At 39.1% G+C, this 14,731-nt stretch overlaps 1 protein-coding gene across 6 annotated transcripts in view; it reads left to right on the top strand.

Moving 5' to 3' along the window:
- EPSTI1 (epithelial stromal interaction 1) overlaps nucleotides 1-14,731 on the top strand; it is a 100,467-nt gene that overhangs the window by 59,922 nt on the left and 25,814 nt on the right. For all 6 annotated transcript variants that reach the window (XM_054446994.2, XM_054446998.2, XM_063650791.1 and 3 more), the window contains 2 exons: nucleotides 2,457-2,550; nucleotides 11,271-11,354. In XM_054446994.2, the coding sequence (XP_054302969.1) occupies nucleotides 2,457-2,550; nucleotides 11,271-11,354 (178 nt within the window). The remainder of the gene's footprint in view (nucleotides 1-2,456; nucleotides 2,551-11,270; nucleotides 11,355-14,731) is intronic.

Raw genomic sequence — 14,731 nt, 5'->3', positions numbered from 1 at the left:
GGAGGCACATGCATGGGAATTTTCTAATAAGTTAGTACTGGACATGGCATTCATCACTTCTCACATTCCATTGGTCAAGACTCAGTCATAAAGCCAACCTTAGCTGCAAGGGAGGCTAGGAAATGTAGCCAAGTTGTGTGGCCAGAAGAGGAGAATGTAAATTTTCATGACCATTTAGCAGTCTGCTACAACTGTGTTCTGTTGAGGCGAGATTTTCCTGAAGGGACCTTTCAGGATATGCCATAGAAATCAATGTAAGAATGAGCAGGAAGGACCCTTAAAGATCCTAAGTGGGACATAAGTAAATTTTATTTTGTTCTATGGAGAATAGAGGAAGAAATCTTTTATGCTTGGATCAGAGTGACAAAGTGGAAGAGGACCACCCCTCTCCAACAGGCAGTAGAGTCACAGTAGTGATAATACCAAGAACCCCAAGGGCAAGGTGAAAACAGTGCTAGAGTCCAGAGTTCTTAGTCCAGTTGGACTTCCCACGAGGATGTTTTCCTTCGTTTGCCCCTCAAACAGGTTCTACATCTTATTTTTGTTAAATATAACCACAGTTACCTACAGGGATCCCACTTCAGTTCAGCCAATATATGGAAATTTTATTATATACCAGGGACTAATGCTAATAGTAGAAAAATATGAGTCAGTGTAGTAACATGGGACTTCCTTTGTATAGTTGATCACTTGGCAGTAATCCGCATCCTCTGCAGGCCCCTACCTGTATTCCTCTGGCAGTCCTGTGACCCTGTCACTCTGCTTTATATCCTGCGGCATGAGTGAGGCAGTGATAATTGGCACAAGGGCCACAGCTAGAGGCTGGCTATGCAGGCAGCTTTGTGCTTGGTGTTGGCAGGTAAGAAGCGGCAGTCAGTAAACTGAGGGGCTGCCTGTCAACTTGGTCTGAAGTTTCTTCCTTGCTTGTCAGTGTTTCTTTTTCGCTGCTTTCTCCTATGGCCTGCACTCCGCTTAGGATATTCAGAGATCTCATCCAGACTTCTGGCATCACTCTTCTTTTTATACTTTTGACTGATGACTTCATAAAGCCCCAGACAGTGGGGCAGCTTCCAGACTCTGCGACTTCATTAGTCTCCCTGTCTATTCTGGGCAAGATAAGTAATCCAAGACAAATGGAAAGGCTGCTTGTCTCAATTGCTGAATGTTTCTCAGGGTTCTGTATGTTGCTTCACTTTTATTTCTTCCTTCCCCAGATCAAGCTTCTGACCTTTTTCAGATGCCATGTTCTACCTAAGTAATTATTTGAAGTGATGTTGGCGCCTGTTTAGTTTCTAATTCCTTGTTTTCCTCCTACACTGGATGCCATTTGTTCTTACCAGATACTTTATGTTTCGTTTGATGCCCATGTCCTAAGTACTTGATGAATCAGATCTTAGCATTGGGCTTAAAATATTAGGGGAAAGCAGAGGGCTAGCAGGAGGAGGGAGGGAGATGGGAACAGCCTGTGCAAGTCTGGTGCAATATAAGTCAGTGCTCAATGAGGTATGTGGCTGTGAATGTGCAATGAAGAGATAAAAATCCCACAAATTACATGAGAAAAGGACCAAGGGGTAAAAATTAATCAAGGGTAGGCAGAAAGGGCCAGGTGCTGAGGTAAGGACTAGGAAACAATTCCAGTGTTCTATGCTTGGCATAAGTGAGAGGGGAAATTGGGGTGGTGGTTTGGATTTTTAAGGTAAAAACAGAGAACTTCTTATTTAAACTGAGGACATTTCTAGGCCAATTTTTCAGAGCTAAAAAGAGATATTAGAAATGCAGTCTAGAATCAGCAGCACTTTTTAACCTCCCTGGAGGGTTTATCCCCTCTCTCAAACAAAATGCAAAGGACTGTGTGCATGTGTGTGTGTGTGTGTGTGTGTGTGTGTGTGTGTGTGTCTGTTAACAGAGGGTCCACTTTTGCTTTCAGAGTCCAAAAGGGCTCCGTGATCCATAAATAGAAAAGAGGACTGGATTAGAGGGTCTGTGTATCCTAACAGCGGTCAAAGCCATGAGGCAGATGAGAGGGTAAAGGGCTTAATGTAAAACTGGTGTGAAGCAGGATGTTGTAGGGCGTAAATGTTCCACAGCTCCACCCTGAAGTCTGAGTGTTAAGCATTAAATGTTCAGATAGGAAATTAGGGCCGCATGCTGTGGAATGTGCTCTGAGAGAGGACTTGTATTTATGTCAGTAATATAAAGTGGAAAAAATGAGGTCATAGGTTCACATTTCATAAACCTAGTTTTATATTTTTGAAATATCGTTCTTGAAGAATGCAATCTTGCAATAGCATTTTATTTTGATTTCTGCTACACCTTGTTCTCAACGTAACTTTCTGTTCTGCTGAGGATAATTTTAATCATCACCCAAATAAGTCTAGGTTAGTATCCAAAGGAAAAATAAAGAATTATATTCATATTTTTGTGAAGGCACTAACACCTGTTTGTGTTCCTGGTAGCAAAACTGCTGAGTTCTTGAGCAAACTGAACACAGAATTGCCAGACAGAAGTGCCTGTCAAAGTGCTGTTTGTGGCCCACAATCCTCAACATGGGTAAGTGAATTGCTATGCAGGGTACTGCCTGGCACATTTTATAGAGGTATTTAGTGACTGAAGATTAGGGATATAGAGTGACTTGTACATCATAGAATGCTGGAACTAAAGACAGATGACCTGATCCGAAACTTTGACCTCAACTGTTGCCTGAGCTATAAAATAATGCTTGTATTATTTTATGGGCACCTGGACTAAAACAGCCTCAGAGAAGTCTTTCCTCTCACCCAGTCATTCATACACCCACCCATCCACCCATCCATCCTTCCATCCTTCCATCCTTCCATCCTTCCATCCTTCCAACCATCCATCCATCCATCCTTCCTTCCTTCCTTCCTTCCTTCCTTCCATTCTTTAAATTCATAGGTCTGTATAAGGCCTACTGAGTGCCTACAGTTTCTGCCCAATGAACCTTAGTAAAGGAGAACACCAATGGTTTTAAAGCAAACTGCTGAGCACAGAGCATGTCACAATAAGAAAGCACTACTGCCTTATCAGGAAGAAGCATCTAAGTCAGACCGTGTGTGTTAGATGCTTCCTGGGAAATGATACCAGAGCAGAAGCTTAAACTATGAATCAGTAAAGTGATGAGTCTTTCCAGGTATCAGAATTAATAAAGACACATAGAGCAAGAATTAAGGTATAAATGCAAGAAATAAGCATGGCTTGTGTTACAGAAGAAGAGTTATGTAGCTGCAGTGCAGAAAAGAGAGCTAGAAGGATATAGAAGTGAGCAGGAACCATGAGGACCCTTTCCCAATGGTGTTACCTCTGGAAATTCAGGTGGGACAGTTCATTGTGTGAGTTGTCTTGATTACTGCAGGGTGCTTAGTATCCCTAGCCCCTGGGCATGAAGGGCCAGTAGCGCCACCCAGACACTGAGACATCTAGAAATGCCCCCACACAGTGCTTACCAATGAGACATGTAGAAATGCCCCGCATACTGCGTGCTCATGGTGCTCCTGGTAGAAAACCACCACAGAAATTTGCATGCCACCTTGGAAAACCTAAACCCCATTCTGTGAGCACTGAAGGTATTGGAAATGTTTAAACAGGGAAAGCTCAAGGTTAGATTTGTGTTTTCATTCTGGATCACATTGGTAACATTGCGAAGGAGGGCTCTAAAGGAATAGAGAAGCAGAGAGGCCCCCCAAGGCTTCTGTATCAGTCTGGGTGAAGAATGATGAAGACTTCAGCTAGGACAGCAGGGGAGAGGATGGAGAAGAGAGTGCAGTTCAGAAAACTGCTTAGAAGGTGAAAGCGGCAGGGCTTGGTTATTGACTTGCTAATTGGGGACAAGAAAGTAAGTGTAATTAAGGATGACTCTGGGTAAGGGTTGTAGCTGAAAGAAAAGATGAATTTAAGTTTCTTAAAGTCTCAGATTTCTCAGGGTTTGGGTAGCTAAATCAGTTGTTAAAGAACCCTCATCTTCATCTCCCCTTATCCCTTTCTCAATAGAGACCATGTTTTTAAATGTCAGGAAGATATTATGACACTCCTTAGGAAGAGGTCATTATACTCCTACTTAGAAATCTTTAGTTGCTTCCTAATTTTTTTTTCCTGCTTCTAATGTGATGTTCTGAAGTCTAAATTCATCAGTGTGGGCCCTACAAGTCATATTAAAGGAAATCCATCATCTCTCTTCCCTCACTACAGGGCTCTGGGGGAAAGAGTTGAGAAGCTGTAGGCAATGGAGTTAAATCATGTGTAGATGACAGCCCTAAACACCTGTCTGGATATCCTTGTGGCTGTCAGGGAGGGAGAGGGAGAACAGGAGTTGGATAGCTTTACCAACTGGAGTTTTGCCTACCGGGCTGGTCTTCCTTTCCGTTTAGGGCTCCCTGTATCCTGTGATGTGGAACACCTGGCAGAACTGTGTGTGCAGCTCTATTGATTTTGGCTCATTTCTTCAATTTAACAAGATCATCCTGAATTTTAATATTGTCGTCCAAAGCATTAGCAATGTTTTCCAGAGTTGCATTTTCTGTGGATTGATTAGTGCATTTGTCGTAGGATCCTCAGAGCTATTAATAGAAAATATGCAGCGGGATTGGACCCAGGACAGTTCCTTATAAACTCCACACAATAGCTGTTCCAATTTTAACCCCAAACTATTAATACAGTTTCAGTGTTCAATATATTTAATTGACTTTTTATCCATATTATACTCTTCTCATTCTGTCTAATCCATATGCATAGAATTATTCTGAGAATGCTTTGCGGAACCATTTCTAATGCTTTAGGAAAATCAAATATGTACATTGCACTTCTGTGAAGAACATTTCTTTGTAAAAAGAGGACACCTGCAGTTTACTTTAGCTGTGGTCAACATACAGAATGTGAACACTATGTGATTTCCATCTATATGGGGTGTGATGAGCTGGAAGAATTTTTATATAATTTTTAATACTTTAATTTTACTACCTAATGTAACTTTCCTGAGAAGATTTTTCCTCTTGTACTTTTCTCCTTTAAAAGTGGATCTGCCGTTGGCAGATGGGGATTTAATAAATACTAGAAAATTATGTCAATGTAAAAGATTACAAGAAAAATCCTTTAGTGGTTACAAGAAAATTCCTTTTGGCTTAGGACTTCAGACAAGAGATATTTACAGGGTTCACTTTTACATGTGGATTAATATAGTTCTCTGTATTGTGTGCGTAGGCAGAAGTACCAGCATCATCAGACCTTCCTCAGCGACCATCGCTGCATATTTCTAGTCAAATATGAAATGGTTTCTAGTCTCTGGTTTGCTGCCCCCATTTTGTATTTATTTATTTATTTTTAGACAGGGTCTCACTCTGTCACCCAGGCTAGAGTGCAGTAGCGTGATCTTGGCTCACTGCAACCTCCACCTCCCAGGCTCAAGCCATCCTGCCACCTCAGCCTCCTGAGTAGCTGGGACCACAGGCACACATCCCCATGCCCAGCTAACTTTTGTAGTTTTTGTAGAGACAGGGTTTTGCCACATTGCGCAGGGTGATCTCAAACTCCTGGGCTGAAATGATCCACCCACCTTGGCCTCCCAAAGTGCTGGGATTACAGGTGTGAGCCACCGTACCCGGCCTTATGCCCCTACTTCCTGAACAAAGAATAATGATGTAAAAAAATCTTATCCTGGTGTTTCTCTTCCCCAAATCATTCAGTGGTCCCCCATATCTTCAAGGATAAAATCAAAATGTCTTAGCTTAGGCACAAAGCCCTTTCCTCTCTCTGTCCTTCCCTCTCTCCTTTAATTCTAGATTCTGTCTCTTTCTTTAGAATGGCCCCTTTCTAGTCCTCTAGGGTCTGGAGGACTGGCCTCGAGTCTAAATCTTTGCTTCTGCAAAGGGGTAAGGGGAAGCAAAGCTTTTGCAAGCAAGGTAAGGGGAAGCAAAGCTTTTGAAATCAGGAGCAAAGATTTAGATGCAGACCAATCTCAGGCCCCACTGCAGACCTCCTGAATCAGAGCTTGCATTTAATACAATCCATGGAAGATGTGTGTGCACGTTAATGTCTGAGGGGCCAAGTTCTATAGCTCATGCCTCTCCAGCTATCCTCTCTCACTCTACTGTGAGCACTCAGTGCAGGTTGGTTATTGTAATTTTTATCTACGTGTCACATGCTCATTCATTAAGAAGTCAAATAAAATACTTAATATGTGTCCCTTTGTGCCGCTTGAATCCCACTTCCACCCCAACATTTGAACACTTCCCATTGCTGCTGTAACAAATTACCACAAATGTGGTGACCTAATAGAACAAAAATTTATTCTCTTAACACTTCTGGAGGTCAGCAATAAAACTGGGTTTTAAAATGCTAAAATGAGGGTATCAACAGGAATGGTTCCTTTTGAAGGTTCCAGGGGGCATCTGTCCCCTGTCCCCCCAAAAACCCTTGGCACACGGCTGGATTGCTCCAATTTAGCTTCCATCTCACCCAACCTTCTGCACCCTCCCTGACCTTCTTGCTTTCCTCTTATAATGACCTTTGTGATTACAATGGGCCCACCTGGACTATCCAGGCTAATCTCTCTGCTTCAAGATCCTTAATTTCTGCAAAGTCCCTTTTGTCACATAAAGAAATATTCACAGATTCCAGGGATTGGGACATCTTTGGGGGGCCATTATGCAACCCACCACCTGTTTCTTTTCTTAGTTAGCTCTGAATATCTGTTAATATGTGTTGATATCTCTTGACTAATCAATTTTAGACCTTATTAACTCATTTCTTCCTCTCATTCTTATAATTATTCAGTAATCTGAGCTTTCCCTATTATGACTATATAAACATTTTCTCACTGCCAAGCCAGTTGGTATACTCTGGTTGTACCTTCTGCACAACTCTTTAAACATATTTTATTTTAGCGTTTTCTTAGTTTCCTTTGAACATTTGACTGTCTTCTGACAGCTTTTGTGACTGTTCTACAAAATGCCTTTCGATGCAAATTTCTAAACAATTTTCCAACTTATTCCTGTCAGATAACTTGTCGATTTTTTTTTTCTCTCCCTCCTGGATCCCTCTTTCCTCCTGCTTTAACCTGTCCTGGGTGTTTGTAGGCCTGCCGCACAGCTGTTGTTCTGGGACTTTCCTTTAACACAATAGTTCTCAGCCTCCTCTGCACTCTGGATTCACCTAGGGAGCTTTAAAAATCACGGATACCTGGGTTGCACCTCCAGAGAGCCTGCTGTATTGTGACCTGGGCTTCAGGGTTTGAAAAAGCTCCCCGGGCCCTCCTAATGTGCAGCCGAGGTTGAGAATCACTGTTTTAAAGTTATCTTGGGAATTGCTTTTATTGCTTTCCCATGTTGGGTTGTCTGATTTCTGGGCCTCATTTCTTCTATTTTCTTGCTTTATTTCTTTGTTTTGGTGGAGCATATTACTTAGTAGCTTCCCAAGAGAAGACACATGGAAGGTAAACATGTTCAGGTCCTTCCATGTCTGAAACTATCTTTATTCAGCTCTCATACTTTGCTTGCATTTTTATTGACGACTATTCCAAACTGGAAAGAATTTTCCTCCAGAATTTTGAGGCATTGCTCTTCTAACTTTGAATACTGGTTCCTGAGAAATCCAAGGCCATGTGAATTTCAGGCTTTATATGAGGGATTTTCTCTGTTTCCCATGAAAATACTTTAATGTCATCTTTTCTTTTTCTGGCATTCTGTAATGATATGATTTAGTGTGAAAGTCTTTTTTAAATTCATTTTCAGTCTGGAAATTCATCTGTATTTCTAGATGATTTTCTTGTGTTATCTCTCTGATTTATATCCTTTCATTTTCTCTTTATGGAATTTCTATTATTCAAATTGTAGACCTCCCGGATTTATCTTCTAACTTTAGAGATTTTCTCCTGTAAGTTTTCTTTGACTACCTTTTTTCTATATTTTGGCATATTTTCTTGACCATATCTTCTAAATATTATACTGATTTGGTTTTTTTGGGGGGAAGAAGGGGAGATTTTTAAAAAATTTCTCCAAAGTCCTCCTTTTCTCTTTGTTACTTTAAAAATATATATATCACTTATTAGTTCTCAGAAGAAACAGTACAGGAACCAGAAGAAAACTTCAAAAAGAGGGACTCAGAGGCTCACTGGTCAGTATGCAGGACTTTATAGAGTCATTTCATTCTCAGCCTGGCATTTGTCCACTGATGCTGTCTTTACACATATGCCTGGTTTAGTTTATCCAGAAAATACACTTTTCATTTCCTGTTGGTGTTGAGTGAATTAGCACCTGCATTTTCAAGGTAGGAGCAGGTATCTGGGGGTGAAGGGCTTCTACTGAGACTATCTAGTAATTCCTTCCTTTTTACCTGCTATTATCCATCTGTCTTCCTCAATAGCTGGTGCATCCATTTCTTGGGCCCTCATGTTGCTCTGTGGAGAGAACTAGCTCTCCATGGGTGTCCTCTAGCCCCTTCCAGCAAGTCTTCAGGTTTGCTCTTTTCCCTTCTAAGTCACTTACTGTTTCTTTATCTACTTTGTCTTCATAGATTTCCCTCTGTGAATATGGTTCTTTTGGTTTTTGAAGATAGTGCTTGTGTGTATTTCATTTTCTCCTTTGTTTAGGGTAATTTTGGGGAGAATGGAACAGGAACGTCTTTACTCCACCATCTTGAAAGGAGAACTTAATGCTTGTCATGGGTTGAGACCCACACTTCTCAAAATTTATGTGGAAACCCTAACCCCTAGCACCTCAGAATGTGACCTTATTCAGAGATAGCATCTTTACAGAGGAAATAAGTTAAAATGAGGCTCCCAGAGTGGGTTCAAATTCATTATGAAAAGTGTCTTTATAAAAAGGGGAAATCGGGACACAGAAGCATGCATACAAGGGAGATGATGTGAAGAGATGCATAACGAAGATGGAGTCTGCAGGCCAAAAAGAGAAGCCTGGAACAGATATTTCTCACATAGCCCTCAGAAGGAACCAACCCTGAAGACACCTTGATTTTGGACTTCTAGCCTCCAGAACTATAAGATAGTAAATTTCTGTTCTTTAAGCCACCAGTATCACAATTCTTTGTTATGGAAGCCCTAGCAAACTCACGCACTGCTATTTTCCATTTGCTCATGTGATGCTCTTCTCCCTGCATAGTCTGATTCCTACTCACTCTTTGAAATATAACTTAGCCTCACTTGATTTGGAAAGTCTCCTCAATCTAGTTTAATTAAATATCCTTCTTTTTGGCTTCCTCTATCATAGCACCTATCACGCTGTACTGTAACCATTAGTCTTCTAGTTTGACTTTCACACTAAGCTATAAACGCTTGAGGTCTGGAATCGTGTCCTGACACAGTGCTTGCACAGAGGAGGCTTAAACACTGTTAATAGAATGAGTACATTATAAGCATAGCTTTTGGGGAGGATAAATAAAGGTGTATTTTGGTTGAACGACAAAATATAGCATTTGTATTGTATTAAATGAATATTTCAATGTTAGACAAATTATGTGAATACAGTGACTTAGAAATTTCTGGTGTTTAGAGCTAAGAAAAATAGTGATCAATTTATTCCCTTCTATTATTTTTGAACAGAAACTTCCTGTCCTGCCTAGGGATCACAGCTGGGTAAGCAAGCATTAGGATTGCAAGTAACTGAACTTTTCATAAGTTCGGATGCCATGTGACTTCCCAGTTTCTGTGGACCTTTATAAGGCACCTTATTTAATAATAAGTTATTTAATAACCACTTTTTTCTGAGTCAAAAACTAAGACGTGTATTCTAATAAAAGAACAATAAAATGACAAGTTTAAAGGGAGGCTATTCAAATAGAATTTAGATAACCTCATTCAAGTTGTAATTTTGCTTTAACTAAATATTTTATTCTACCTTTTAATATCTTGAGTAGAAGCTGTCTTCTTTCCTTTCTTCTTCTCTCCTTTCCTTCCTTCCTGTCCTCTCTTCTCACCCTCCTTCCCTCCCTCCCTTCTTCCCTTCCTCACTAGGTCTTATATGGAATATTTGTGATAAAGGCTAGCCTTCTCTAATATAAAAAGAAGGGGTTGTCAGAGATAAAAAGAAGGGCTTGTCAGAGAATCACTTTTCCCCTTCTATGTCTTAGCACAGTCCCCTTGAGTTTAGGGTGCAAATAAGAGAAAGTCATAGGATGTATGTTTACTTGCCCAATGCAGCAGGGTTTGGATAAACCAGGGATTTCTGAACACAGGAAGCTCCAGTTTTCCAACTGGCACTGCCATAGATGATACCATTTTGAAAGCTTCTCTCTTTTTCTGGGAAGTGGTTCTTATTATTTGATGGTATGTGGGTTTTTATAGTGACAGAAATGGGAGAATGAACTAAGAAGTGCTTGAGAAAAGTTACATAAAAGTTCATGTAGGCTGGAAAAAGGGGGAACCAGCCTACCTGAACTTTATGGATTATTAGTCCTGAGAACTAGGTCTGAAACATGTAACCTGCTGCCATGATGCTGCTGATAGTTTTTTATGAGATCCATGTAATTTCCTAAGCATTAGCTCTTTGCCTTACAGAAGCTGGGGCTACAAATCAATGTGAAGGAGAGAAAGCATATGACAAATAAACAGAACACTTGAAACGCCATAAATGTCAGAACACATGGTCACTATGCCAGGGTGTGGAACTCTGGTGTGGTGGGTCAGAGACACTGAAGGGCATTCTCCCACATGTGCTGGCTTTCCAAAGGCTTTGTTGTCATGGGTTCCTGAATAGACTTTGTTTTCCTTTTCAGAGGTGGAAATAAGCTTCATCCAGATTAGGGATGCAAACGCTTAGAAAATATACATCCTTGAAATTATATGGTGTCAACCACTAGTTGACAAGCTGCTTAATCAGATATCATTAATGAGCAGTAGACATGCCCGTTCTTCTAAAGACGGTGTCACTATTGCTTGTCTTTAATATTGACTGATCAGCTAGTTGGAATATTCTTGAAAATGTTCTAAACTTTCCACTAGAAGGAATAAACTATGTTGATTATCTCTGAGGGGATATTTTTAAAGCTTAATTAAACATTTAGATCATCCTTTCAAATGTGCAGGATGATTGTGCTTACACTAGTTTTCTTTTTATATGTTCCAAGGGACATTTTCAGACATATGCATAAATCACTTAATAACCAAGTGTGTATGGAGAACTTACTATATGCTCAGTACAGAGGCTGAGTTATTAGCACCGGGCCCATAGTAGGCAGCTTGGTGTACTGTGACAACACTTTATCCTATCAAGTTTTTTTTTTTTTTTCTCTCTGTACCTTTACAGGCCAGAAGCTGGGCTTACAGAGATTCTCTAAAAGCAGAAGAAAACAGAAAATTGCAAAAGATGAAGGATGAACAACATCAAAAGGTACTTACAAGCCCCTACTAGTTATTGCTAACTGTTTATTTGAGGTACTAGATAATTTTGAAGAATTTCTGAACAGAAATATTTAGACACATGAAAATCCTGAAAACAAGAATACAAGCATTGAAAATAAAAAGTGAGTTTCTGGATGTGTTTTAAGAGTATGGTGGTGGCTCCTTCTGGTCAAAACTTTCATGGTACCTAGCCTCATGGAGGCACAGTGGATCTGCAGTAGTTGGTGCCAGTAGGTCACCAAGAAGATGATAGAGCGCTGGTGAACTTCTCATCTGCAAAACAAAACACCACCACCATCATTGCTATTTTTAAACCGAAGATATATGAAATTAGAGATGGTATCCAGAGAATATGATAATGCATAAGAAAGTAGGCATGCAAAGTTATGAAACTGGCATAAATATTCACTAAAAATAGTTATACACATACAGTAAAACCAAGTTACGCTACATGGGTATAAAAATATGTGAGGCATTCCATATGTTTTGAGCAATGGAAATCAGTGAAATGAATGCAGAGTCTTCTAAGAAAAGTGCTTAAAGAATAATCTTCATTACAATGTGAAATTTCTGGTATGGTAACTGAAAATAGTCAGTGGCATATTTGATGGTCATACCTGCTTTTAATAGGCCAGAAGCTCCTCAGCATGAAATGAGAATGATGAGAAAGACCCATGGTTAGCTCCAAAGTGCCGCTTTATTTCAGATCCTTTAAACGAGAAAAAAAGGGAGTGGGGTGGGGCTCCAGCTAACTAAATGATTTATCTTTCCCATCATTCTTATTTTCCAACTTTTTCTCTTGTCATACTAGTGGTTGACAAATCCTGTCACTATTTCTTATAGAACATTTCCCAAATCTGTATCTTCAGTTCTATAATTAACTAGAATTCTAACTCCCATTTTGATTTCCTTGATTTGGTTTAATTTATGTTTTCTTTATCTTTCCCCAACAAGGTAATTTATTACAACAATTGTGTGTAAAAATTCCATTGAAAAATGAACTATTTGTATTCATTGGTGTTGCTATAATTTGACCCTTTTGAGTGCTATCTTCTTCCCAACAGTGTGGAACCCCTTTCTCATTCATAGTTTTGCCCAGCATGTGGTATAAATGTGTCCCTAGGCTGTTTTGGGCACCATAGGTTGTCATTAAATCATTGAAAGAAATCATGCGAGCTGTAAATTTACTTATTTAGCTCCTGTGTAAGCAAAGACGAACCATGAAACATTTTTATCCCTTAGTGTTTTTTTTTTAAATAAATGTCTTTTTGTCTTGGCAAGATCCTAATCTTGAAATCTACAATCAAATAGGCAATGTTATGGTAAGATTCTAGTAGTTAACAAGTAGAAGCTAAATCTGGTACATAGTCATGTTGTACTTTTAATGATGTCTGCTAAATGACATAAAAGTGTTCATCTGCTTCTGTGAGCTTTTAACTTAACATAAAATTGTGAGGTACTTAGCATACTAAGGTGAATGTTGCAAAGTCAGTTGTAGATATGATTTATTTTTAAATAACTTCTAGTGGATTTTAAATAGTGTTTTTAAAAGTTTGATATACATATATTTGGAACATAAAAACTATTGAAAGTAGAACTTTTGACAAACAGAATGCTTAACAAATTAGAATACTAGATCTGGGATTTAATTTTCAGGTTGAGCAGTTATTTTAAATAGTGAAAATTAAACTTTTTATTTCTTAATCTTGTTTTTATTCTAGACTTAGATAAACATTGATATATACATATTTTCTGGTTACTGATTGAACATATTTTTATTATGTATCCTTTTACATAAATTATTTCCTTTTACTTACTGTAGTTTTCAGTAAAATTAATAGCTTTAATATACAAATAATTCCATCCTTAGGGATTTCAGTAACAGTAGACTACACAAGGATATTTATCCATCTATTCTACCTTACTTTTGCTTCTCTCTTTTCTTTGCCTGACGTGTTGTTGTTGGGAAACATTCATTGAAGGCATTTCTCTTTTTTTGAGACCAGGTCTCACTCTGTCACCCATATTGGAGTGCAGTGGCGTGATCTTGGCTCACTGCAACCTCCGCCTCCCACGCTCAAGCGATTCTCCTGCCTCAGCCCCCAAGTAGCTGGGATTACAGGCGCATGCCACTATCACCCAGCTAATTTTTGTATTTTTAGTAGAGACGGGGTTTCACCATGTTGGCCAGGCTGGTCTCGAATTCCTGACCTCAAATGATCCACCTGCCTTGGCCTCCCAAAGTGCTGGGATTACAGGCATGAGCCACTGCACCTGGCCGAAGGCATTTCTTTATTTGTAGAATCTTTCATTCCTTATCACTTGAATGATTTACCTTAAGAAAACAGGAGGATCATGTTTACTGTAAAAAGATACAAAACACAATACATTTTAATCATTGCATCCATTTATGTGTGTTTATTCCATTCATTCAACAAATATTTATTGGATACCTACTGTGGAATAATTCTTAGGTAAATAATCTAGGTTAAGTTTAGGTAACAGCACGTAAGTTTTGTTCTATGTGTCACTCTGACTTTCACATTTTTAATTACTCTTGGCTCTGGGGACAAAAGGAGCCTCCTCAAGTTTAAACTCTAAATATTTTACCTGTGATTCACTTCCTTCTTCTAGAAACTTATTTGTAATTCCTCTTTTTTCTGTATCTTCAATACATTCTTCTCCATTGGATGCTTCCTTTTTTTGTCAGAAATATGTCACAGTTGGTGACAGTGGGTCCTGAAGAAGATGATAGAGCACACGTGAACTTCTCATCTCATCTTACCATTCTAAAATAAACCAGCTAACCCCTTCCTTGATTTTGCTATCCTCAGAGATATTACCTTTTCTGCTTCTAGCAAATTTAAAAAAAGACAAAGGTAATTTTACTGTAACCACGTCTTTATTACCCACTTCATCCTTAATTCCTTATGATCTGGTTTATATTCACAAATGCTGTTACTGAAATTGCTTCCTAAATATAAAATCCCTTCTGAACATACAGTTTAGTGGTCTTTTTGTAATTCCTATCTTCTCCCTGAACTCTGTAACGCTAACACCACTTTAAAGCTTTCCTTCTCTGGCTTTTATTTTTTTTTTTAACTGTATTACTCTGGTTGATCTGTCTCAGAGTAATCTCTCCCAGCACTCATTCATTCATTCTATTGGCAAACATGTATTGAGTTCCTATTATATACTGAGCCTTGTGCAAGTTGCTGAAGCTATAATTAAGATCAGGATAGACAAGGTTCCAGCTCTCCAGAAGTTTACGTTTTAAGGGAGGAGTAAACATTTAAAAGGAGACATAGAAATACAACATTATACTTTTAAATTTTATAGTGATTCATCACCTTGTAGTAATTTGTA

The sequence above is a fragment of the Pongo pygmaeus genome, chromosome 14, assembly GCF_028885625.2.
Source record: "Pongo pygmaeus isolate AG05252 chromosome 14, NHGRI_mPonPyg2-v2.0_pri, whole genome shotgun sequence".
In the NCBI taxonomy this organism is placed as follows: Eukaryota; Metazoa; Chordata; class Mammalia; order Primates; family Hominidae; genus Pongo; species Pongo pygmaeus.
This window is presented reverse-complemented; position numbering and strand designations above follow the sequence as displayed.